The 25,271-nt window shown below is 38.1% G+C and overlaps 2 protein-coding genes across 3 annotated transcripts in view; one reads left to right on the forward strand and one right to left on the reverse strand.

Moving 5' to 3' along the window:
- Nucleotides 1-1,368: 1,368 nt before the first annotated feature.
- LOC121513871 (transmembrane protein 79-like) lies at nucleotides 1,369-11,821 on the reverse strand. 2 transcript variants are annotated; one of them, XM_041793882.1, is made up of 5 exons: nucleotides 11,612-11,821; nucleotides 8,526-9,075; nucleotides 8,191-8,391; nucleotides 7,886-8,117; nucleotides 1,369-1,792 (listed from the first exon to the last, which is right to left on the reverse strand). In XM_041793882.1, the coding sequence occupies exons 2-5, from the start codon at nucleotides 9,067-9,069 to the stop codon at nucleotides 1,591-1,593; spliced, it is 1,179 nt and encodes a 392-aa protein (XP_041649816.1). In that variant the 5' UTR covers nucleotides 9,070-9,075; nucleotides 11,612-11,821; the 3' UTR covers nucleotides 1,369-1,590. The 2 variants fall into 2 exon arrangements, with proteins under 2 accessions (XP_041649816.1, XP_041649815.1); XM_041793881.1 differs by having other exon boundaries at nucleotides 11,598-11,819.
- A 1,529-nt stretch (nucleotides 11,822-13,350) lies between these two features.
- LOC121513936 (rho guanine nucleotide exchange factor 2-like) overlaps nucleotides 13,351-25,271 on the forward strand; it is a 42,950-nt gene continuing 31,029 nt past the window's right edge. The window contains exon 1 of the mRNA XM_041793966.1: nucleotides 13,351-13,560. Coding sequence (XP_041649900.1) covers nucleotides 13,504-13,560 — 57 coding nt within the window. The 5' untranslated portion in view covers nucleotides 13,351-13,503. The remainder of the gene's footprint in view (nucleotides 13,561-25,271) is intronic.

Below are 25,271 nucleotides of genomic sequence, written 5' to 3' on the forward strand. Positions count from 1 at the left end.
GAGAGTGCTACTCCCCTGATTGTCATGGCACATTCAAATCATCCAATCAGATTGATCTTCAGTGTTTTGACTGAGGCCCAGAATGGACAAACCAAAATGATAACTCAGAATTTCTGCCCTGTAATCTGATCTCCACTAGATGGAGCTGAATTCATGAAGACTAAAATCAACAAAACACCCCTTCACTGGTATCGTTTCTTAAATCTGTTTCTTAGAGCAGTGGTTCTCAGTGTTGGGGTTGGGACCCCCATAGGGATCGCGAGATGCCCTAAAAAACTAATAATAAAATTACACCGTTGCCACTTTACACCAATTTAGCTAAATTTTAACCCATTTTTATCCCTTTTCCCCACTGATTTTGCCAATTTTGACTCATTTTTGCCACTTTAACCCCATTTTTTCCAATTTCAAACCCTTTCCAACACTTCTCTCTGCCTGTCTTTACTGCTTCTAAACCAAGTCTTGCCACTTTACACCTGTTGTTGCCTCTGTTGACCAGTTATTGCCTCGATTAATCACTTTTTACATTTGACACCCATGTCAACCATTTTTCACTATTTGATATACTCATTTTTGCCACTTTAACCAATTTTTGCCCATTTCTCTCTCTAAGTTAACTCTTTTTGTCAGTTTATATCAATTTTTCATCCAATTTCACCAAATTGTCCACTCATTTTTGTCAATTTAAATTCATTTCAGCCACTTTTTAATTCACCTTACCACTACTTGTGCCCATTTATGCCGCTTTAACAAATCTTTGCTTAATTTTTTTGGCAATTTTATCAAAAAAAATTTCCACCATGTTTTGACATTATCAACCTATTCTAGCCATTTGTAAACCTATTTTATTTCTGTTTTTAACAAAAGGGATTTGATCCCATTTTTAAGAAGGCTGTCTACCACACAAATAAATAAATAATTATCTTTGGCAAGAGTGGTTATTTTTCAGGTTAAAGCTCTCCCCTTTTTCCCCCTTTATGGACGGCCTTGTCTGCACAAGATTCTTGAATGCTCATGTCTGTGTTCAACCACCTTCAGGTACGGTGGGGGTCCCCGGTCTCTGGCACCTTTATTCTTGGGGTCCTGGGCTGAAAAGGTTGAGAACCACTGTCTTAGAGACCCAGTGTCAGATTGGTGAAAGTTCTTAAAGTGTGCTGTTTATTTACTGATAGAACCATACTGATTTAGCATATCAGCACAGAGTTCCTTCGAGTGTTCTTAAGAACAAGTCAAGAGAAGAGACATTTGGTAAATATTACTCTTAAAATATGTTGGAACAAATTTCATATCAAGAATGTCCAAATAAGGACGTTTAAATACTGAATGCTCTTAAAACTACAAAACAAAATATGAAAACAGAGACAGAGGTGAGTTTTATGTTTCTTTATTAAAATAAGAGAGCATTTAAATACTTGTTGATTATAAAACTACAAAATAAAGTATAAAAACAGACGTGGTGACTGGAGAGTAAACAGAACAGAAGTAAACCGGAACCTTTAAATCATACGAACATATAAGGATTATCTTATCTCAGAGCATAAAAACAGATCTAATCACCCCTGAAGGGAGGATTATTGATTATTGATCAGCTCAGCCCCAGAACCTCTGTCTGCCAGGTGGAGGCAGCACCTCCTCAGGAGGGGGCGGAACGCTGAAGATGGACCCGCCCGCCTCCACTGAGAACATGAAGTAGATGTTGGCGACCATCATGGCGACACTCGGCAGGAAGGACAGACCAAAACCGAAACCACGAACACTGCTACCGAATGCTGCAGCTACCCAGTACACCAACCTGGGAACAAGACAGAACCTCATCAGTCCACCATCAATGGTTCAAGTCTGCCTCAAGAACTCTTCAATTTCAGGTACTACTAGAGAAAATTATTTTCTAAGGGTCCTACAGATCCTAAATAAATTCATATCTGTACTTCTGCCAATGAACGTTAGGGTTTCTACAGATCCTAAAAAGGTTAATCTCTGTTCTTGTACCAAAGAACATTTATTACTAAGGGTTCTACAGATCTAAAATAAACTCCTCCTGTCTTTTCTTCTACCAAAGCACAATAATTAGTTGAAAATCCATAGATCCTACAGAACCTGCTTTATATTTTTTATCTATTTTAAGGTTCTACCAAAGATCATTATCAATTATCAAAGCTAAATTAATAGAGGTTCTATGGATCCTAAAAAATATTCCTCATTTTGGTTGAGTATCACCTTGATAACTTTCCTGATATCAGCTCTCTAAAAGTTCTACCAAAGAACAGTTAAATTATCAAAGGTTCTAGAGAATCTTAAAAATGTTCCTCACGTTGTTTTCTAAAGGTTTTACCAAAGAACATTATCAATAGTTAGATTTTGTATAGACCCAAAAGACTGTTCCTCCAGTCAGCTCTGTAGAACCTTGATGGTGTTCCTTATGTCAAATAATAATATGTTCAACCAAAGAACATTTTTAAACACTATCTGAGAATATCCTGTAGATACTACTCAAGGATAAAATAGTTTGGGATTTTTCATTAGCTTATATTTTTATTTAGTTTCTTAGTTTAGTTTAGATTTTAAAAAAATAGTTTAAGTTTAGTTTTTATTAGTTATTCCTGCTGGTTTCTTAGTTTAGTTTAGATTTAAAAAAAAATACTTTAAGTTTAGTGTTTATTAGTTATTCCTGCTGGTTTCTTAGTTTAGTTTAGATTTTTTTTAAAAAGTAGTTTAAGTTTAATTTTTATGAGTTTTTCCTGCTGGTTTCTTAGTTTAGTTTAGATTTTTTTTAAATAGTTTAAGTTTAGTTTTTATGAGTTTTTCCTGCTGGTTTTTTAGTTTAATTTGGATTTTTTTAAAAATAGTTTAAGTTTAGTTTTTATGAGTTTTTCCTGCTGGTTTCTTAGTTTAGTTTAGATTTTTTTTTTAAATAGTTTAAGTTTAGTTTTTATGAGTTTTTCCTGCTGGTTTCTTAGTTTAGTTTAGATTTTTTTAAAAATAGTTTAAGTTTAGTTTTTATGAGTTTTTCCTGCTGGTTTCTTAGTTTAGTTTAGATTTTTTTTAAATAGTTTAAGTTTAGTTTTTATGAGTTTTTCCTGCTGGTTTTTTAGTTTAGTTTGGATTTTTTTTAAATAGTTTAAGTTTAGTTTTTATGAGTTTTTCCTGCTGGTTTCTTAGTTTAGTTTAGATTTTTTTTCTAACCGGGCCCAAATAGTTTTAAGTTTGGATTTTTATGAGTGGGCGCGATCCTGCCATGCTTCCTGCTGGTTTTTGGAACCTGTCACTTTTAACCGGCCCAAACGGTTTGGATTTTTGCCAGTAACCGAAACAAGGAAACGGGCGAGTCCTTCCTTGCTTTGCAAGTTTAGTTTTATTAGTTGTACAACTAATAAAGAAAGTAAGTCCCTAGTCTCCACAAACCCAGGTGAAAATTTACCATGTTTGAGGTGAAATCTTCACACACCCAGGAATCAAAGAATTGATGCGCCTGTTTCATACCAATTATAAAAAGCTCTACTCTCTCTGGGCCCTGGTGTTTATGTCAGACAGTCTGCTGCTGTCAAAGACTAAAACTAAGGAGATGCTGTCTCTGATTTTATTTCATTTTAGTTAGTTTTCTCAGCACAGAATTTAGTTTTAGTTAGTTTTGTTTTTCTCATAAAGCTCAGTTTTTAGTTAGTTTCAATCAACTAAAATTATTTTTACCTTTTAGTTTTAGTTATGTAGTTGGTTTGAGTTAACTACAATAACCTTGACACTACTGAATGTTCTTTATGTTTAAAAAGCTCTACAATATAGCATTTTTCATATAAAATGTTCTGTAGAACCTAAATAGTATCCCTTATGTTGGTTCTTTTAAAGGATCTACTAAATGAAATAATGAATTGTTAGAGTTCTGTGGGAACATGCTGTAGAGCAGGGCTGTTCAATTACAAATTCAATCGGGTCAAATTTTAAAACCAAGAAATGTAGCTGGGCCAGACATGTTCGGTGCCCAGTAAGCAGCTGGTTATTGTCAAAGTTCAAACCAATGCAGATCAATTTCATGAAAAATATGCACTTTTTATTTAGACTGTCCCTTTTAAATTTAGCAACATGACAAAAGCACATGAAAAAGTGCATAAAAACACAGAAACAGAGCTGTATTTGAACATAACCTGAGGTAGTAGAAATGTTTTTTTTCCTCACTTGAATGAAAATAACATAAATTGAATGAAAAAATAAAATAAAATTCTGTAAATAATATTTTGGTCACATCTCAGCCCGGCATATCTTCAAGTGCAGAAAAACTAAATTTGCACAGATGTAGCTACAGTGGAAAAGGACATGATTTTTACTAGGTATTTTAAGAACTACTGCTGTCAGCATCACTAGCCAAGCTTCATAACAACGCAGTGCATTGTAGGTTGACTGTTGCTAGGCTACGCAGAGTGCTGCATTCATGGTCTGAAATACTGTAGAAATATATGAAAACTTGCGAAATAGGTTGTCCTTTGCATCTCTGGCATGACCACAGGACAGGCCACTTGGGGGCTGGTTCTGGACCGCATGTGGCCCCCGGGCCACTAATTGAATAGGCCTGCTGTAGAGCCTGCAAAACATTCAACATGTTGGCACAAAAGGCTCTACTAGGCCTGGGCATCATGGCCTTAAAATCATATCACTGTATTTTTCTTGCCTTTGATGATAACGGTATTAAATCACAGTATTATAAAATTAAAAAAGAGATAATGCTTTTTAATCCAAATTCAAGTGTTATTAACCCCCATCTCCCCTTATAACAAGCCCTTGACAGCATACTCAATTTATCTCTAAGTACAGAAACACAGAAAACATGTTTTATTTTTTTTTTAAGTCTCTCTAGGTTTACCTCCGTCTAACTGCACTCTAAGTTTCACATTTCATCTTTCCTTGTGAAGGCGTTCACAATAAAAGCATATCAGCAAAATAACAGCCGCTGACTTTTATTTTCAAGAGCTTGACGGAAGTATTGTGTTTAGCATTGAGTTAGCTTAGCTTTGGCTGCCGTTTGGAGAATACGGCTAGTTTACAGCAGCTTTTCTGACCTCAGTTAACATTGCAGCCTGGATCTTTGACTCACTGTGGACTTAGAGAAGAAAGTCAAAGGTTAAAATAGACTTTTAAACAGTTGTTTATGCCGTTGTAAGAGGAAGAGCTGCAGCGCTGCACTCTGTGACCAGCTAAAGCAGCACTTAGCTTGTGTTACAGCCCCAGGTAGACTGACAGAGACGGCGCACTGACTTAGTTGCGGTACAGCCGTCAGACTTTGAGAGGAAAAAACACGTGATTTTGCCTCGGTAGAGTCCAAATCTCTACTGTAGGCCAAATTTATACCATTTATACCATCTACCGCATATACCGCGCACCCCTAGGCTCTACCACAGAACATTATCAATGATCAGAGCTACTGTGGAACCTTGAAAGCGTTGAACATGCTGGTTCTATTACAGCTCTACTAAAGGACGTTATCAATTATCAAAGGTAATGTGGAACCTTAAAAACCCTCGACATGTTGGTTTAATAACAGCTCTACCAAAAAACATTTTAGCTATCAAAAGCACTATAAGACCTTAAAAATGTCAACATGTTGGTTCTTTCAACTAAAACTTCAGTTATCATCAAAAAACAAGCTTCGTGTGTCATATGAAATATTACAGCAGTGTTTTTCTGATTACCAGCGAGCTGTAAAAAATGCTAAAACTATGTTTATTTCAAACCTGGTCTCCTTTAACTGTGACAGGCCACAGGTTCTTTTCAGGGTGTTTAACTCTCTTATAAATCCTTGTGATTCAGCTCTTCTTACACCTTCATCTACCCTCTGTGATAATTTTCTCAACTTCTTTGTTGAAAAAAATAACTGCCCTAGGATCATCCATCAACACACCCACAGGCCCTGACCCCTCTGTTCCCTCTCTGTGCCCAGCTGTTTTAGACCAGCTTTCTTTGTCTGATTTGTCTGAGGTTATTCATCATGTGCGGCCCACTAACTGCCCCTCAGATAGTATCCCCTCCCATCTTTTAAAGGATGCTTTTGACACTGCTGATTCATCTATCCTTGCACAGATTAATACCTGTCTTGTGTCTGGTTGTGTCCCAGCTGCCTTTAAACATGCTGCTGTCCAACCCCTGTTAAAAAACAGTAGTCTTGACCCATCAGTGCTCTCCAACTTCAGGCCTATCTAAACTGCCTTTCTTGTCTAAAGTCCTGGAGAAAGTTGTCTTGGCTCAGTTACAGGATTTTTTAACTCACCATGATTTGTATGAAAAGTTTCAGTCTGGTTTTAAGCCCTGTCATAGTACTGAAACTGCTCTTTTGAGAATTTTTAATGATTTGACTTTGACGGTAGACTCAGGAGACACTGCTATCCTGGTACTGTTGGATTTAACTGCTGCTTTTGATACCATTGACCACGCGACCCTGTTAGCTCGTTTGGAGACTTGTGTTGGGGTTAAGGGGACTGCGTTGAAGTGGTTCCAGTCATAACTAACTGATAGGACCTTCTCTGTTCATCTCAGGGATTTTTCCTCAGCCGAGAAAGCCACTCTGACAAGTGGTGTTCCACAAGGCTCTGTGTTGGGCCCAATCCTATTTTTGTTGTATATGTTGCCTCTTGGGTCCATTTTCAAAAAATACAATGTCTCCTTCCATTGCTTTGCTGACGATGTCCAAATCTACATGTCTCTTAAATTTAGAAATAAGGGGATCCTACAGCCTCTATTTGACTGTCTTAAAGATGTCAAAACATGGATGACCATGAACTTTCTAAATTTAAATGACAATAAGACAGAGGTTATTGTATTTGGTCGGCCTGATCAGTTAGCGAGCGCCCTAGGACCGCTGGCTTGTAGTGTGCATTCCTCAGTTAAGAGTTTTGGTGTTTATTTTGATTAAACTTTTAAATTTGATAAGCAGATCTCTTCTATTATAAAGTTCAGCTTCTTTCAACTCAGGCTAATTGCCAAAGTAAAGCCCTATCTCCATCTCAAAGACACAGAGAGACTGGTTCATGCTTTTATTTCTTCAAGACTGGACTACTGTAACTCTTTATATGTGGGTTTGGACCACTCCTCAGTCCAGCGATTGCAGCTGGTCCAAAATGCGGCTGCTCGCCTCCGAACAGGCACAAAGAAGAGGGACCACATTACCCCGGTGTTGCTCTCTCTTCATTGGCTTCCTGTCCGCTACAGGATTGAATTTAAGATTCTTCTATTAGCTTATAAAGCTCTTCATGGTTTGGCATCAACATATTTATGTGAACTGCTTCATGTTCACACCCCAGCCAGAGCTCTGAGGTCTGCCAATCAGCTGATCATGGATGAGCCCAAAACAAGACTAAAAACAAGGGGAGACCGAGCTTTAGCAGTAGCTGCCCCAAAACTGTGGAACAGCCTACCCCTCCATGTGAGATCTGCTCAAACTCTAGAACATTTTAAATCAGTGTTAAAAACTCATCTATTCTCGTTGGCTTTCAATTCAGGATGAGGTTATTTTATCCAGACAGATTTTAGATTTTAGATGTTACTCTAACTTTTACTTTTACTGTATAATGTTCTATTTTTTTTACATTTTTTATTAATTTTACTATTTAATAGTGGTGTATTCTTGTTTTATGTTTTGCTTTTATACTGTGAAGCACTTTGGTCAACTGTGGTTGTTTTAAATGTGCTATATACATAAAGTTGAATTGAATTGAAAAGGTGCTATAGAACCGAGTACTTTAGAAGGTACTATTGAACACTATAGAACCTGTCCTAAAGCAAAGACCGTGGACATTCCTTATGTTGGTTCTACCAAAGAACACTAAATACAATAAAAGTCCCAATAAAACCTTGATAACTGTTCTTAATTTGGTCCTCTCTGTTCTAGGGGACTCTATCTCACCGTCCAAGAGCGAAGACCACGGTCAGCAGGGGAACCAGCTTAAGCTGCTCCTGGCTCAGATACATCGCCATGACAACCAGCTGCACGAAGTAGATGAGGAACAAGGAGGCAGAGTCAGAAATAAACCGCCGATGGACAGTGACCTCCTGAAACCCTGCCTCCTTCTCCTCACTGTCATAGAAAGGACCAAGCGCAGCAGACCTGAGGCGGCTGATCCCGAGGACAAGCCAACCTGAAGGGGCAGAAGGAAAGGTGAGATGGTTGTCATGGAAACAGCTGTGGCATTCTCCTGGTTGGTGTCTCACCGAGGACTATGGGGACGGCGGCGAAGACAGAACACCTGAGCGTGTAGACCAGCCTGAGGGGGGCGCCGTCGAGCAGGGGGGCATCAAAGGGCAGGAAGACGTAACCGCCCCATACCAGGAGGGGAAAAAAGAGTGCTGATGTCATCAGAGACACGCCAATTTTCAAGGTATCCCTGCTGGAACAGCCTTGGCCACACCCACCTGAGAGACAGGTAATATCCAGGTGAGAAGTCATTCAAACTATTACACCATAAACATTTAAATCAAATATTTGATTAACTGATCGATTGATTGATGATATAGAGGGTGTACACAGGTGAGACAGGTGTGCCTACATTTTCCAGGGGGCCTTTCCTCGCTCCACTCGTACAGGTAGCCATGGTTGTCGAAGTCATTGGGGTCTCCTCGGGGAGAAATGAAGGGGCTCTTCTCTGACCCCATCTCCCAGAAAGCCTCGCTCTCTCGCGGTGAGGATGGCGAGTTGAGGACCGTCACTGCAGGGTTGAACACTTGAGCCGCTTTCTCTGGCAGGTGGTTTTCTGAAGGCTCCTCCTCCTCATCCTCCAGGTGTGCTCTAGACCCCGCCCCTTCCTCTTTACCCCCACCACCATTCCCCACCTTCTCCTCTCTCTCCACCATCAGCTCTCTCTCACTCTCCGTCCAGCTGACCGCCTCACGGAGTGAGGCGTCCGACTTAATGCTCAGCCTGTCACCTTTACCCATCTTTCTGTGGTCGGGCCACGGCATGGTGCTGGGCTCCATGGTGCTAGGCTCCATCGCACCAGACTCCACGCCAGACTCCATGCCATCCTCCAGCCCCATGCCGTCCTCCTTCTTCAGACTTCCTGCTGGATCCTGGACGTCCACCAGCAGAGACATGATGATCTGATGTGGAAAAACACCAACAAGAGGGAACAAAATACAGAGAAAAGATATGAAAGTTGTTACAGTTTGACTGTAAGAGATGTTATTACAGCATTGAACTTTGAAATATTAAAATTTAGTAATATAAAAAAGATATGAAAGTCTTTATGGTTTGGTATGGAGAGAACAATTTTCACTATCTCAGTGGTTTAAATATGGTTTCATTTTCACTAGAATCATATCAGAATTGATCATTATGCTGTTGAAACAATGAGCCTTTTATTTACAGTTACAGAAAAAAATATTCAAAAAGAAAGAGCAGAAACAGTCTGACATCAGAAATCTGCTAAATGATCATTTTAACTGTATTAGTCTATATCAGCTGTTAATAACAGTCTATATCAGCTGTAAATATCAGTCTATATCAGCTGTTAATATCAGCCTATATCAGCTGTAAATATCAGCCTATATCAGCTGTTAATAACAGTCTATATCAGCTGTATTTATCAGTCTATATCAGCTGTTAATATCAGCCTATATCAGCTGTAAATATCAGCCTATATCAGCTGTTAATAACAGTCTATATCAGCTGTTTTTATCAGTCTATATCAGCTGTTAATATCAGCCTATATCAGCTGTAAATATCAGCCTATATCAGCTGTTAATATCAGTCTATATCAGCTGTAAATATCAGCCTATATCAGCTGTTAATATCAGTCTATATCAGCTGTTAATATCAGTCTATATCAGCTGTTAATATCAGTCTATATCAGTCTATATCAGCTGTTAATATCAGCCTATATCAGCTGTTAATATCAGTCTATATCAGCTGTTAATATCAGCCTATATCAGCTGTTAATATCAGTCTATATCAGTCTATATCAGCTGTTAATATCAGCCTATATCAGCTGTTAATATCAGTCTATATCAGTCTATATCAGCTGTTAATATCAGCCTATATCAGCTGTAAATATAGGTCTATATCAGCTGTATTTATCAGTCTATATCAGCTGTAAATATCAGTCTATATCAGCTGTAAATATCAGTCTATATCAGCTGTATTTATCAGTCTATATCAGCTGTAAATATCAGTCTATATCAGCTGTATTTATCAGTCTATATCAGCTGTAAATATCAGTCTATATCAGCTGTATTTATCAGTCTATATCAGCTGTTAATAACAGTCTATATCAGCTGTAAATATAGGTCTCTATCAGCTGTATTTATCAGTCTATATCAGCTGTAAATATCAGTCTATATCAGCTGTAAATATCAGTCTATATCTGCTGTAAATATCAGTCTATATCTGCTGTTAATATCAGTCTATATCAGCTGTAAATATCGGTCTATATCAGCTGTAAATATCAGTCTATATCAGCTGTATTTATCAGTCTATATCAGCTGTAAATATCGGTCTATATCAGCTGTAAATATCAGTCTATATCAGCTGTATTTATCAGTCTATATCAGCTGTATTTATCAGTCTATATCAGCTGTAAATATCGGTCTATATCAGCTGTAAATATCAGTCTATATCAGCTGTAAATATCAGCCTATATCAGCTGTAAATATCAGCCTATATCAGCTGTAAATATCAGTCTATATCAGCTGTAAATATCAGTCTATATCAGCTGTAAATATCAGCCTATATCAGCTGTAAATATCAGTCTATATCAGCTGTATTTATCAGTCTATATCAGCTGTAAATATCAGTCTATATCATCAGTCTATATCAGTCTATATCAGCTGTTAATATCAGTCTATATCAGCTGTTAATATCAGTCTATATCAGCTGTAAATATCAGCCTATATCAGCTGTAAATATCGGTCTATATCAGCTGTAAATATCAGCCTATATGAGCTGTAAATATCGGTCTATATCAGCTGTAAATATCAGCCTATATCAGCTGTAAATATCGGTCTATATCAGCTGTAAATATCAGCCTATATCAGCTGTAAATATCGGTCTATATCAGCTGTAAATATCAGCCTATATCAGCTGTAAATATCGGTCTATATCAGCTGTAAATATCAGCCTATATCAGCTGTAAATATCGGTCTATATCAGCTGTAAATATCGGTCTATATCAGCTGTAAAAATCAGCTGGTTTATAAAAGGTTTTAAAACATTTAGAAATTAACGTTAACAGCATTACTTCATTATAGGAATTTTTATATGCGATCATTTTGAGTTAGTTCTGTCTGTTCCGTAGAAAAAATAAAAATATGAACAATTAAAACTAATATTAATTATCAGAGTGAAGAATTAATGCAAAAGTCTGACTTTTTCAACATCGTTATTAGTGACGTCACTTCTTAAACATGGCGGCTCTGATGTTCGTTTTTTACGTTAACCTGAGCCCCACCAAACCAGAATCTTTGATTAGTGATCGATTAGTCAGTACTGATCATTCCACACAAATACGTCAGCTATCAATCATTGATACAACGATCAATAAATCAATCAATAATTAAAACAACTGACGTCTCTTGGCTGGGCTAACATGCTAACGGCTACACACAAAGCAAAGACCGAGTCTTACCTGTGCTCTCTCACCTGTCCTCTCTCACCTGTCCTTCCTCTCTCTCTCTCTCTCTCTCTCTCTCTCTCTCTCTGTTTTATATCTTTTGTACTTTAATTCTGATTCTTTCCTCTTCTTCCTCCTCTTCCTCTCGAGTTCTTCTTCTCTGTTGTTGTTGTGAGTCCGCCGGAAGTTCGGCCCAGGTGTGGTCACGTCAGGTGAATTAAAGGCAAAGTTCTTTTTTAAAGGAAAAGTGCTGAGTGGGCTAAAATCCTCTGAGCACAGGAACGATTCACTCAGGTAAACTACAGGTGGTTACGGTAGAGGATTAGGGCCAAACGAAGGAACAAATTATGCGGGGAACTTCGAGAATAAAGAGGAAATACAGTCTCGAGACCAAAGTCTTAATTTTGAGAGTAAAGTAAAGTCTCAGTACTTTAAGCTGATCTCAGACACTGTTTGAGAGCTAAAGGACGAAGAAACTCCCTGTCGTTAAATCTAAACAATAGTTTCACATGTTCTTAGATAGAAGCTTGTTTGTAGAGACAGTCTAGATTCTCCGTTATTGTCTGAAATCTTCTAAATACATGAACATTAGGGATGTAACAGCACTCCTCCCTCTTCTCCTCTTCCTCTCCATCTGATCAGCTACAGATACTCACAGGTGACAGCATCCACCTGGATAAGTTATGGAAGAGCAACGAGAGAATGGTGACTCGTTTAATGATCATGGACAGCTTGCTGCAAAATTTAATACAAGAATTAAGTGTCTTTAATGCAGAATATAATGTCTTTAATATGTAATATACTGTCATTAATATCACAACTGATTTAGTAAAGACAGTCAACAATCACAACATAAGGTGAAGTTTACTGTTTTTACACTGTTAGTTTGCTTGTGTCTCTAATGATATGGTTTTATTTTGAAAGTTTAAATTTGAATGGTCTATCCTTTCCTTTTCTTTTTCTTTTTACTACATTTAATAGAATATTGTCTCAGAGACAGACTAAAATTAAATAGAATAACATAAAACAGAATTGTGTTTAAAAAATGAAGTCAAACAGAATAATATAACATACAGGAAATTCAAACAAAATAAAATTTATTAGTATGAAATAAACAGAACGAAATAAAATAGAATGAAAGAGTATCTACTCTCTCAGACTGAATAAATCCTTATTAGATTGTGTTTTATGATGGTTTCCTAATCTTAAATGTATTTATATATTTATGTATTTTATATATTTATTCTTTTTTGTCTCAGATTGAATAAATCTTTATTAAATTGTGTTTTATGGTGGTTTCGTTATCGTATTTAATTTTTTGTCCCAGCTTGAATATTTGAACATTATGGTGTCCGTTCGTTTATGTCACCTGATCCCCCCGGGGGGGCGGGGTCCGGTGCTTCCACGTCATACAGGGGAGTGTTGTACCGGGCTGCAGGGAAGGGCAGGGCTTACGGTCCTGTCGTGACCGTATTGGTTAAAAAGTCACATGATCTCTTCCGACGCTGTGATTGACTGCCAGTTGTCACGTGACACACTGACACGTTGTCATAGAGACTGACCCCACCCGCCCCGCCCGCGTCTTTGTATCGGTGTAAGAAACGAACGCTCCCTGGTGTCCCTGACAGATGCCACGGGGCGGGGCTTCAGGAGCGTACCGGGCCGTGATTGGCTTGTCCCTTCAGCAGCGCGCCGAGTTCTAATTGGTCAGAAGTAGAGAGTGGAGCTGTCAATCAAAAAGAAGCCACGCCCCCATGCTCAGACTGCGGGCAGCTTCGGGACCTGAACCAAACTCAAAGGGACCCTGAAAGAGGACTAGATAGATCCAGGTGATCAGAACCACGTGATTGATCAGAGGTGATCGGGTAGAGCGGATCGATCATAGCGGATCGATCAGGGTGTGTTGGTTTCTTCAGAGGGGATGTCCCGGCTGCTGGAGAGCAGGAGACAGGACAGGATGAAGGAAATCACTCTAAAGGTGAGTTTACCGGGAAAAAACAAAGACCGGGTGCGAGCTGCGCGTGCACGGCGACTGTTCTGATCGATAATGACGGTATCTATTAGAATGACCGATCAGGGAGTTCGATTAGGACGGACCAGAGACACAGAGAGGGGGAGTCTGGGTCTGGTCCGTTAGGACAGATGTTTGAGACTGCTCCAGAGTCCTGATCCGGATTACCGATCAGAAACCGATCATTGATCGATAGTGGGGGGTCTGATCAGTGTGTGTAGGGAGAGAGAGAAACTTTATTGATCTGAGGAAGAAATCAGCTCCGAGAATCGGAGAAGAAGAAGAAGTTAGAAAGAGGAAATACACAAAACACACAAAATACACACAGAGAAACACACACTCCTGAACCGAAACACGGAAACACCGACCTTTATTTATTATTTATAGAGTTACACACATTTTATTACACACACACACACACGGAGACACGGAGCTCCAGGATCCAACAGGACTACAGGACCCTCAGACCCTCTCCGGGTCCGGGTCCGTCCTCAGCAGCGTGGCCGCTTTGTCCTGCAGAGGAAACGAGGGGGGGGAGGGGAGACCAAGTCTGTTCATTCAGGAAGTGTTGGTCAGGACTGGAGGAGGCTGTTTGACCTTTGACCTGACAGGAGAGTGAAAATAAACTTCAGAGCGGAAATAAAGATCATTATTATTCAGTTATAGAGCTGTTATTACCGTTATTACATTTAAACTTTAGAGCGGAAATAAAGATCATTATTATTCAGTTATAGAGCTGTTATTACCGTTATTACATTTAAACTTTAGAGCGGAAATAAAGATCATTATTATTCAGTTATAGAGCTGTTATTAACGTTATTACATTTAAACTTTAGAGCGGAAATAAAGATCATTATTATTCAGTTATAGAGCTGTTATTACCGTTATTACATTTAAACTTTAGAGCGGAAATAAAGATCATTATTATTCAGTTATAGAGCTGTTATTACCGTTATTACATTTAAACTTTAGAGTGGAAATAAAGATCATTATTATTCAGTTATAGAGCTGTTATTACCGTTATTACATTTAAACTTTAGAGCGGAAATAAAGATCATTATTATTCAGTTATAGAGCTGTTACTAACGTTATTACATTTAAACTTTAGAGCGGAAATAAAGATCATTATTATTCAGTTATAGAGCTGTTATTACCGTTATTACATTTAAACTTTAGAGCGGAAATAAAGATCATTATTATTCAGTTATAGAGCTGTTATTACCGTTATTACATTTAAACTTCAGGCGAAATAAAGATCATTATTATTCAGTTATAGAGCTGTTATTACCGTTATTACATTTAAACTTTAGAGCGGAAATAAAGATCATTATTATTCAGTTATAGAGCTGTTACTAACGTTATTACATTTAAACTTTAGAGCGGAAATAAAGATCATTATTATTCAGTTATAGAGCTGTTATTACCGTTATTACATTTAAACTTTAGAGCGGAAATAAAGATCATTATTATTCAGTTATAGAGCTGTTATTACCGTTATTACATTTAAACTTTAGAGCGGAAATAAAGATCATTATTATTCAGTTATAGAGCTGTTATTACCGTTATTACATTTAAACTTTAGAGTGGAAATAAAGATCATTATTATTCAGTTATAGAGCTGTTATTACCGTTATTACATTTAAACTTTAGAGCGGAAATAAAGATCATTATTATTCAGTTATAGAGCTGTTATTACCGTTATTACATTTAAACTTTAGAGCGGAAATAAAGATCATTATTATTCAGTTATAGAGCTGTTATTACCGTTATTACATTTAAACTTTAGAGCGGAAATAAAGATCATTATTATTCAGTTATAGAGCTGTTATTACCGTTATTACATTTAAACTTTAGAGCGGAAATAAAGATCATTATTATTCAGTTATAGAGCTGTTATTACAGTTATTACATTTAAACTTTAGAGCGGAAATAAAGATCATTATTATTCAGTTATAGAGCTGTTATTACCGTTATTACATTTAAACTTTAGAGCGGAAATAAAGATCATTATTATTCAGTTATAGAGCTGTTATTACCGTTATTACATTTAAACTTTAGAGCGGAAATAAAGATCATTATTATTCAGTTATAGAGCTGTTATTACCGTTATTACATTTAAACTTTAGAGCGGAAATAAAGATCATTATTATTCAGTTATAGAGCTGTTATTACCGTTATTACATTTAAACTTTAGAGCGGAAATAAAGATCATTATTATTCAGTTATAGAGCTGTTATTACCGTTATTACATTTAAACTTTAGAGCGGAAATAAAGATCATTATTATTCAGTTATAGAGCTGTTATTACCGTTATTACATTTAAACTTTAGAGCGAAATAAAGATCATTATTATTCAGTTATAGAGCTGTTATTACCGTTATTACATTTAAACTTTAGAGCGGAAATAAAGATCATTATTATTCAGTTATAGAGCTGTTATTACCGTTATTACATTTAAACTTTAGAGCGGAAATAAAGATCATTATTATTCAGTTATAGAGCTGTTATTACCGTTATTACATTTAAACCGGGTCAGGCTTGGTTTGTTCTCTTGGTTTGTTTAACTCCACTCTAAACAGACATCCTCATATTATCTGAACAAGAGCTTGCTCCCAGTGTCATGGTTCATCCTATGATGATTGTGGCGTACAGCTGATGAAAACCCAGAATTCAGTTTCTCAGAAGATTAGAATATGACTTCAAGAAATAAAAATGATTTTTAACACAGAAATGCTGGACTACTGAAAGTATGAACATGTCCAGCTCTCAGTGCTTGGTCTGGCCTCCTTTTGAATGAATTACTGCAGCACTGCAGCATGGCAGTGAGGCGATCAGCCCGTGGCACTGCTGAGGTGTTCTGAAGTCCAGGTTGCTCTGATCATGGCCTTCAGCTCTTCAGCGTTGTTGGGCCCGGGGGCCAAATGCTGTCCTTTTTTTGATTGGCTCTTGGCAAATTCTTGTTATAAAATTAAACATGGCTCACATTTGAACATTAGCATTGGGCTTGAACTTGGTAGTTTCAGCACAAGGCCGTGCAACAATGTTCATTTGGTAAACAAATATTTTGACAACATTTATTTATGTGTTTTTTAATGACTAAATTGGGACAAAACTGTAAATATAGTTAACAAATTAGCAATCTTTATAACTTTGTGATAGATTACAGCAACAAATAGAACCAGTAACATTTCAGGGGCGGAGCCAGTGGTAGCCGGGGCCAAACAGGGCCCTCTGAAATCTGATTGGCTTAAAAATGATTGTCTATTTGCCTTGTCAGCAGTTAGTTTGACATTTAGGCCTACTCAGTGACTTTTCATATCTTAACCTACATTAGTTTGGTTTTACTGGTTTAAATCTCCTCAGGGTGAGGAACATGAAAGTGGCCCCACCATCCTTATAGATTTCTGTATGTGGCCCTCAGTGGAAAAGTCTGGACACCCCTGCCGTAGATCCTCTATGGGGTTTAGGTCTGGCCAGTTTACAGGGATACCGTGGTCCTAAACCAGGTGTTGGTACCTTTGTCAGTGTGGGCAGGAGCCAAGTCCTGCTGGAAAATGAAATCAGCATCTCCATAAAGATGGTCAGCAGAAGGAAGCATGAAGGTCTCTAGAACTTCCTGGTACATGGCTGCACTGACCTTTGACCTGATAAAACACAGTGGACCAACACCAGCCATGGCTCCACAAACCATCATTGACTGTAGAAACTTCACACGGGACCTCAGGACACCTGGATTCTGGTCCTCTCCTCTCTTCCTCCAGACTCTGGGACCTTGACCACTGAGACCACAACAGTCCAGTCTTCTTTGTCCTTAGCCCAGGTAAGACTGACGCTGTCTCTGGTTCCAGGGTGGTTTGACATAAGGACTGGGACAGTTGTAGTCCATGTCCTGGGTCCGTCTGTGTAGTGGCTCTGAGTCACTGACTCCAGCCTCAGTCCACTCCTTGTGAAGCTTCTTTAGCAATGACCTTTGACCTTACCTTCCTTGTGGAGGGTAAGGTCAAAGACACTGAATTTTGGGTTTTCATTATCTGTACGCTCAAATCTGAGATAAAAATTCAAACTTATTAGTTCAAAAGCTCAGAACAAGATATTAAAAATAGAAAAATAATGTTTTAAAAGAGCATATATATGAGGAGAAAGTTGAAATCACAAGTTTGAAAGGTGAAAATATGAGATCAAATTTATTAATCATGAGTTTAAAAGTCAAAATATGACTTAAAATTTTAAATTGTGAGTCTGATTGGAAAAAAATCTGGGATTAAAAAGCCAAAAATTAGGAGTTGAAAAAGACAAAATATGAGCTAGAATTCAAAATGATAACTTAAAAAGTTAAAAATATGATTTAAATTCAAAATTGGGAGTGTAAAAGGTCAAAATATCATATAAAAAGTAAAAATTAGTCATTTAAAATGTCAAAACATGAGAAAAAAATTGAAATTACAAGTTTAAAAGTCAAAATATGGGATTAAAAGCCAAAGTAAGGAGTTGAAAAGATCAAAATATGACTTAAAATGTAGAACTGGGAATCTAAAAGATAAAAATGTGACATATATATATATATATAATTATGAGTTGAAAAGGTCAAAGTATGAAATGAAAAGTCAAAATCATAAGTTTGAGTCATAATCTTGAGATGCAAAATTGAAAATATGAATTAAAAACACAAATTAATTTATTTTCCCACATTTTTGATTTTTTATGAAATCTTTCTTGCTCTTTACTCTCAGATTTTTATGGCTTAACAACTTAAACTGAAAGGAAACCTGCAGACCTCATACTGATCTGATCTTTTGGGCCGGGTATGGCCCCCGGGCCAAGAGTTTGACACCTGTGCTGTACGCCATAATCATCAACATTTCAAGAAATAAACACCTGAAATAAATCAACCTTTGATGATTTTCTCATTTACTGAGATGCACCTGTCTACACTCAATGACCACTTTATTAGGTACACCTGTTCAACTGCCCTTTGACACAAAAATCTAATCGGCCAATCACACTCCAGCACTGATGCATTCAGGTGTGTCGACCTGGCGGTCAAAGCAGCATCGGAACGAGGAAGAGAATTGATATAAAGGACTTTGACCATGGTTGTTGTTCCTCACAGTTCCACCCACTTTTCTAAATGTTGCCAACACACTTGTGCAATTTACACAGCGCTCTCTCTCTCTCTCTCTCTCTCTCTTTCTCTCTCTCTCTCTCTCTCTTTAGGTTAAACTAAAAGATCATGAACTTCCTGTCACTTCTGATCAGAGAATTAAGGAAGATTTGATCCTCCTGTAATGTCATTTTTATTAACTCTTAGGGGTCCACAATCATGCTGGTGTGATTTCATCATGCGCTACTTCGGTTCCATGACAGCATGAAAAACAAAACCACATTTTGCACTGCAACCACTTCGTGTGAAAAGCGTGGTCTTTAAGCTTTCTTTCAGTTTTTGTTTGATGTCTACAGAGCAAGTAAAACAGGAAATATGATCATTTTAATTTGATATAAATTAAGGTTACACATAGGGGACAGGGGACCATACTATACAGGACTGGCACTGGTATATTTTCATATTTTTACCATATTGTAATTTCCTTTTAAAATGACAATATATTATTTTAAATAATTTTTAAACATCCATTTTTGTGAGTTGTGTTTTTTGGAGGCCCATTATCTAAAACAAGTAAATTAAACTAAAAAGAATCTAGTTTTATTTTATAAAGTTGGGGTAGTGCTGAAAAGATTATACCAAAGATGAGCAGGCTTTCCTTTTTCTGAGTGGATTATTTTGTCAAAAGAATTTTAACAAAATGGCAAAATAGCCAGTGGACCTCTAAGGGTTAAACTATGACGAACTACTGCCAAACAACTGAAGCAGTCTGTGTGCAGGACTCTAGGCAATCATAGGCCCTTTAAGGAGTACTGGACCCCCCTAAACCTCAGTACCCCTAAAGTCATTCTAACAGGAGCAAGGACCAGACAGAGAACTGTTGGAGACATTTTATTTTAGTAAGAGAAGCTCTCAGAAGTGTTGAATTCTCAGGGTTAAACTACTCACAGTTAATTTAACTCCACTCAGTAAAATGGGTTATCTAACAGTGGATCCACCAGGGGTAGTTAGACTCTGTAGACGGTTTCTGGTGAATTCTTCTTGTTTTTCATGTTAAAACACTTCTGCACTATGAGTGAAGCTATCCACTAAGTTAGTCGCCTCCTGACTGTGGTAGAAGATGAAGAGACTTCCATCTGAAGGTTTATTCTAGATCTGTATCGGTCTCTTTGCTCCGTCCTTGTCGTTAGAAACCTGACAGAGACACGGGTGTTCAGTAGAAGGTGGTGATCTTTATTTATTACCTACAGGGCTGTGTTCTGTGTCAGTGAATAGAAATATAAATACCTCTGTAGTCACGGCCTGTCCAGGAAGGCTGCCGTTTAAAAATCCCCTCTAAGACGTGAACCTCAGACCCTGCCTCACATTGACAGCTTATATGAAAGTGTTTGTTAAAGTGTTCTTTTAACACTATGTTGTTGTTTCCCTTCACTCTGGGTGTAAATCTAAAGCATTTATAGATTTCATTATTGACACACAGCAAATTAATTTTCATACTTAATATAAATATTCTTTCTTCTTATGACCCATAGCTGTCCTACATGTTCTATAGCTGTCCTACATGTTCTATAGTTGTCCTACATGTTCTATAGTTGTCCTACATGTTCCATAGCTGTCCTACATGTTCCATAGCTGTCCTACATGTTTTATAGCTGTCCTTTATGTTCCATAGCTGTCCTACATGTTTTATAGCTGTCCTACATGTTCCATAGCTGTCCTACATGTTTTATAGCTGTCCTACATGTTCTATAGCTGTCCTACATGTTTTATAGCTGTCCTACATGTTCTATAGCTGTCCTACATGTTTTATAGCTGTCCTACATGTTCTATAGCTGTCCCACATGTTCTATAGCTGTCCTACATGTTCCATAGCTGTCCTACATGTTCCATAGCTGTCCTAAATGCTCTATAGCTGTCCTACATGTTCTAGAGCTGTCCTACATGTTCTATAGCTGTCCTACATGTTCCATAACTGTCCTACATGTTCCAAAGATGTCCTACATGTTCTATAGCTGTCCTATATGTTCTATAGCTGTCCTATATGTTCTATAGCTGTCCTACATGTTCTATACCTGTCCTACATGTTCTATAGTTGTCCTACATGTTCTATAGCTGTCCTATATGTTCTGTAGCTGTCCTTCATGTTCTATAGCTGTCCTACATGTTCTATAGTTGTCCTACATGTTCTATAGCTGTCCTAAATGCTCTATAGCTGTCCTACATGTTCTATAGCTGTCCTACATGTTCTATAATTGTTCTACATGCTCTATAGCTGTCCTACATGTTCTAGAGCTGTCCTACATGTTCTATAGCTGTCCTACATGTTCTATAGTTGTTCTACATGCTCTATAGCTGTCCTACATGTTCTATAGTTGTCCTATTTATTCTATAGCTGTTCTACATGTTCTATAGTTGTCCTACATGTTCTATAGTTGTTCTACATGTTGTATAACTGTCCTACATGTTCTATAGCTGTCCTACATGTTCTATAGCTGTCCTACATGTTCTATAGCTGTCCTACATGTTGTATAACTGTCCTACATGTTCTATAGCTGTCCTACATGTTCTATAGCTGTCCTACATGTTTTATAGCTGTCCTACATGTTCAGTAGCTGTCCTATATGTTTTATAGCTGTCCTACATGTTCAGTAGCGATCTACATGTTTTATAGCTGTCCTACATGTTCCATAGCTGTCCTACATGTTCCATAGTTGTCCTACATGTTCAATAGCTGTCCTACATGTTCCATAGCTGTCCTACATGTTCAGTAGCTGTACTACATGTTCAGTAGCTGTCCTACATGTTCAGTAGTTGTCCTACATGTTCCATAGCTGTCCTACATGTTCCATAGCTGTCCTACATGTTTTATAGCTGTCCTACATGTTCTATAGCTGTCCCACATGTTCTATAGTTGTCCTACATGCTCTATAGCTGTCCTACATGTTCTATAGCTGTCCTACATGTTCTATAGCTGTCCTACATGCTCTATAGCTGTCCTACATGCTCTATAGCTGTCCTACATGTTCTATAGTTGTCCTACATGTTCTATAGCTGTCCTACATGTTCTATAGTTGTCCTACATGTTCTATAGCTGTCCTACATGTTCCATAGCTGTCCTACATGTTCCATAGCTGTCCTACATGTTTAATAGCTGTCCTACATGTTCCAAAGATGTCCTACATGTTCTATAGCTGTCCTACATGTTCTATAGTTGTCCTACATGTTCCATAGCTGTCCTACATGTTCTATAGCTGTTCTACATGTTCCAAAGCTGTCCTACATGTTCTATAGCTGTCCTTCATGTTCCATAGCTGTCCTACATGTTCCATAGCTGTCCTACATGTTCCATAGCTGTCCTACATGTTCTCTAGCTGTCCTTCATGTTCCATAGCTGTCCTACATGTTCTATAGCTGTCCTACATGCTCTATAGCTGTCCTACATGCTCTATAGCTGTCCTACATGTTCTATAGCTGTCCTACATGCTCTATAGCTGTCTTACATGTTCTCTAGCTGTCCTTCATGTTCCATAGCTGTCCTACATGTTCCATAGCTGTCCTACATGTTTTATAGCTGTCCTACATGTTCCATAGCTGTCCTACATGTTTTATAGCTGTCCTACATGTTCTATAGCTGTCCTACATGCTCTATAGCTGTCCTACATGTTCTCTAGCTGTCCTTCATGTTCCATAGCTGTCCTACATGTTCCATAGCTGTCCTACGTGTTTTATAGCTGTCCTTTATGTTCCATAGTTGTCCTACATGTTTTATAGCTGTCCTACATGTTCCATAGCTGTCCTACATGTTTTATAGCTGTCCTACATGTTCTATAGCTGTCCTACATGTTCCATAGCTGTCCTACATGTTTTATAGCTGTCCTACATGTTCCATAGCTGTCCTTCATGTTCCATAGCTGTCCTACATGTTTTATAGCTGTCCTACATGTTCTATAGCTGTCCTACATGTTTTATAGCTGTCCTACATGTTCTATAGCTGTCCTACATGTTTTATAGCTGTCCTTCATGTTCCATAGCTGTCCTACATGTTTTATAGCTGTCCTACATGTTCTATAGCTGTCCTACATGTTCTATAGCTGTCCCACATGTTCTATAGCTGTCCTACATGTTCCATAGCTGTCCTACATGTTCCATAGCTGTCCTACATGTTCTATAGCTGTCCTACATGTTTTATAGCTGTCCTAGATGTTCTGTAGCTGTCCTACATGTTCTATAGCTGTCCTACATGTTCCATAGCTGTCCTACATGTTCTATAGCTGTCCCACATGTTCTATAGCTGTCCTACATGTTCTATAGCTGTCCCACATGTTCTATAGCTGTCCTACATGTTCCATAGCTGTCCTACATGTTCCATAGCTGTCCTACATGTTCTATAGCTGTCCTACATGTTTTATAGCTGTCCTAGATGTTCTGTAGCTGTCCTACATGTTCTATAGTTTTCCTACATGTTCCATAGCTGTCCTACATGTTCTATAGCTGTTCTACATGTTCCAAAGCTGTCCTACATGTTCCATAGCTGTCCTACATGTTCTATAGCTGTCCTACATGTTCTATAGCTGTCCTACATGTTCTATAGCTGTCCTACATGTTCTATAGCTATCCTACATGCTCTATAGCTGTCCTACATGTTCTCTAGCTGTCCTTCATGTTCCATAGCTGTCCTACATGTTCTATAGTTGTCCTACATGTTCAATAGCTGTCCTATATGTTCTATAGCTGTCCTATATGTTCTATAGCTGTCCTACATGTTCTATAGCTGTCCTACATGTTCTATAGTTGTCCTACATGTTCTTAAGTTGTCCTACATGTTCTATAGTTGTCCTACATGTTCTATAGCTGTCCTATATGTTCTGTAGCTGTCCTTCATGTTCTATAGCTGTCCTACATGTTCTATAGTTGTCCTACATGTTCTATAGCTGTCCTAAATGCTCTATAGCTGTCCTACATGTTCTAGAGCTGTCCTACATGTTCTATAGCTGTCCTACATGTTCTATAGTTGTTCTACATGCTCTATAGCTGTCCTACATGTTCTATAGTTGTTCTACATGCTCTATAGCTGTCCTACATGTTCTATAGTTGTTCTACATGTTGTATAACTGTCCTACATGTTCTATAGCTGTCCTACATGTTCTATAGCTGTCCTACATGTTGTATAACTGTCCTACATGTTCTATAGCTGTCCTACATGTTCTATAGCTGTCCTACATGTTCTATAGTTGTCCTACATGTTGTATAGCTGTCTTACATGTTTCATAGCTGTCCTACATGTTTTATAGCTGTCCTACATGTTCAATAGCTGTCCTACATGTTCCATAGCTGTCCTACATTTTCCATAGCTGTCCTACATGTTCAGTAGTTGTCCTACATGTTCAGTAGTTGTCCTACATGTTCCATAGCTGTCCTACATGTTCCATAGCTGTCCTACATGTTAAGTAGCTGTCCTACATGTTCAGTAGTTGTCCTACATGTTCAGTAGCTGTCCTACATGTTCCATAGCTGTCCTACATGTTCCATAGCTGTCCTACATGTTCCATAGCTGTCCTACATGTTCCATAGCTGTCCTACATGTTCAGTAGCTGTCCTACATGTTCAGTAGCTGTCCTACATGTTCCATAGCTGTCCTACATGTTCCATAGCTGTCCTACATGTTCAATAGCTGTCCTACATGTTTTATGGCTGTCCTACATGTTCTATAGCTTTTCTTAATGTTCTATAGCTGTCCTACATGTTCCATAGCTGGTCTACATGTTCCATAGCTGTCCTACATGTTTTATAGCTGTCCTACATGTTCTATAGCTGTCCTACATGTTCCATAGCTGTCCTACATGTTCTTTAGCTGTCCTACATGTTCCATAGCTGTCCTACATGTTTTATAGCTGTCCTACATGTTCCATAGCTGTCCTTCATGTTCCATAGCTGTCCTACATGTTCTATAGCTGTCCTACATGTTCAGTAGCTGTCCTACATGTTCAATAGCTGTCCTACATGTTCCATAGCTGTCCTACATGTTCCATAGCTGTCCTACATGTTCAATAGCTGTCCTACATGTTCCATAGCTGTCCTACATGTTCCATAGCTGTCCTACATGTTCCATAGCTGTCCTACATGTTTAATAGCTGTCCTACATGTTCCAAAGATGTCCTACATGTTCTATAGCTGTCCTACATGTTCTATAGTTGTCCTACATGTTCCATAGCTGTCCTACATGTTCTATAGCTGTTCTACATGTTCCAAAGCTGTCCTACATGTTCTATAGCTGTCCTTCATGTTCCATAGCTGTCCTACATGTTCCATAGCTGTCCTACATGTTCCATAGCTGTCCTACATGTTCTCTAGCTGTCCTTCATGTTCCATAGCTGTCCTACATGTTCTATAGCTGTCCTACATGCTCTATAGCTGTCCTACATGCTCTATAGCTGTCCTACATGTTCTATAGCTGTCCTACATGCTCTATAGCTGTCTTACATGTTCCATAGCTGTCCTACGTGTTTTATAGCTGTCCTTTATGTTCCATAGTTGTCCTACATGTTTTATAGCTGTCCTACATGTTCCATAGCTGTCC

This window comes from Cheilinus undulatus, linkage group 8 (genome assembly GCF_018320785.1).
Source record: "Cheilinus undulatus linkage group 8, ASM1832078v1, whole genome shotgun sequence".
In the NCBI taxonomy this organism is placed as follows: Eukaryota; Metazoa; Chordata; class Actinopteri; order Labriformes; family Labridae; genus Cheilinus; species Cheilinus undulatus.

Bases quoted from the DNA above. Each gene is read 5' to 3' on its own strand.
- LOC121513871 (XM_041793882.1), bottom strand. From the start codon at position 9,069: ATGTCTCTGCTGGTGGACGTCCAGGATCCAGCAGGAAGTCTGAAGAAG. The intron at 8,392-8,525 runs GTAGGCACACCT...CCTGTCTCTCAG, and splicing joins GGAAAGGCCCCCTGGAAAAT to GTGGGTGTGGCCAAGGCTGT. The intron at 1,793-7,885 runs GTGAGATAGAGT...TCTTGTTCCCAG, and splicing joins GTGGTCTTCGCTCTTGGACG to GTTGGTGTACTGGGTAGCTG.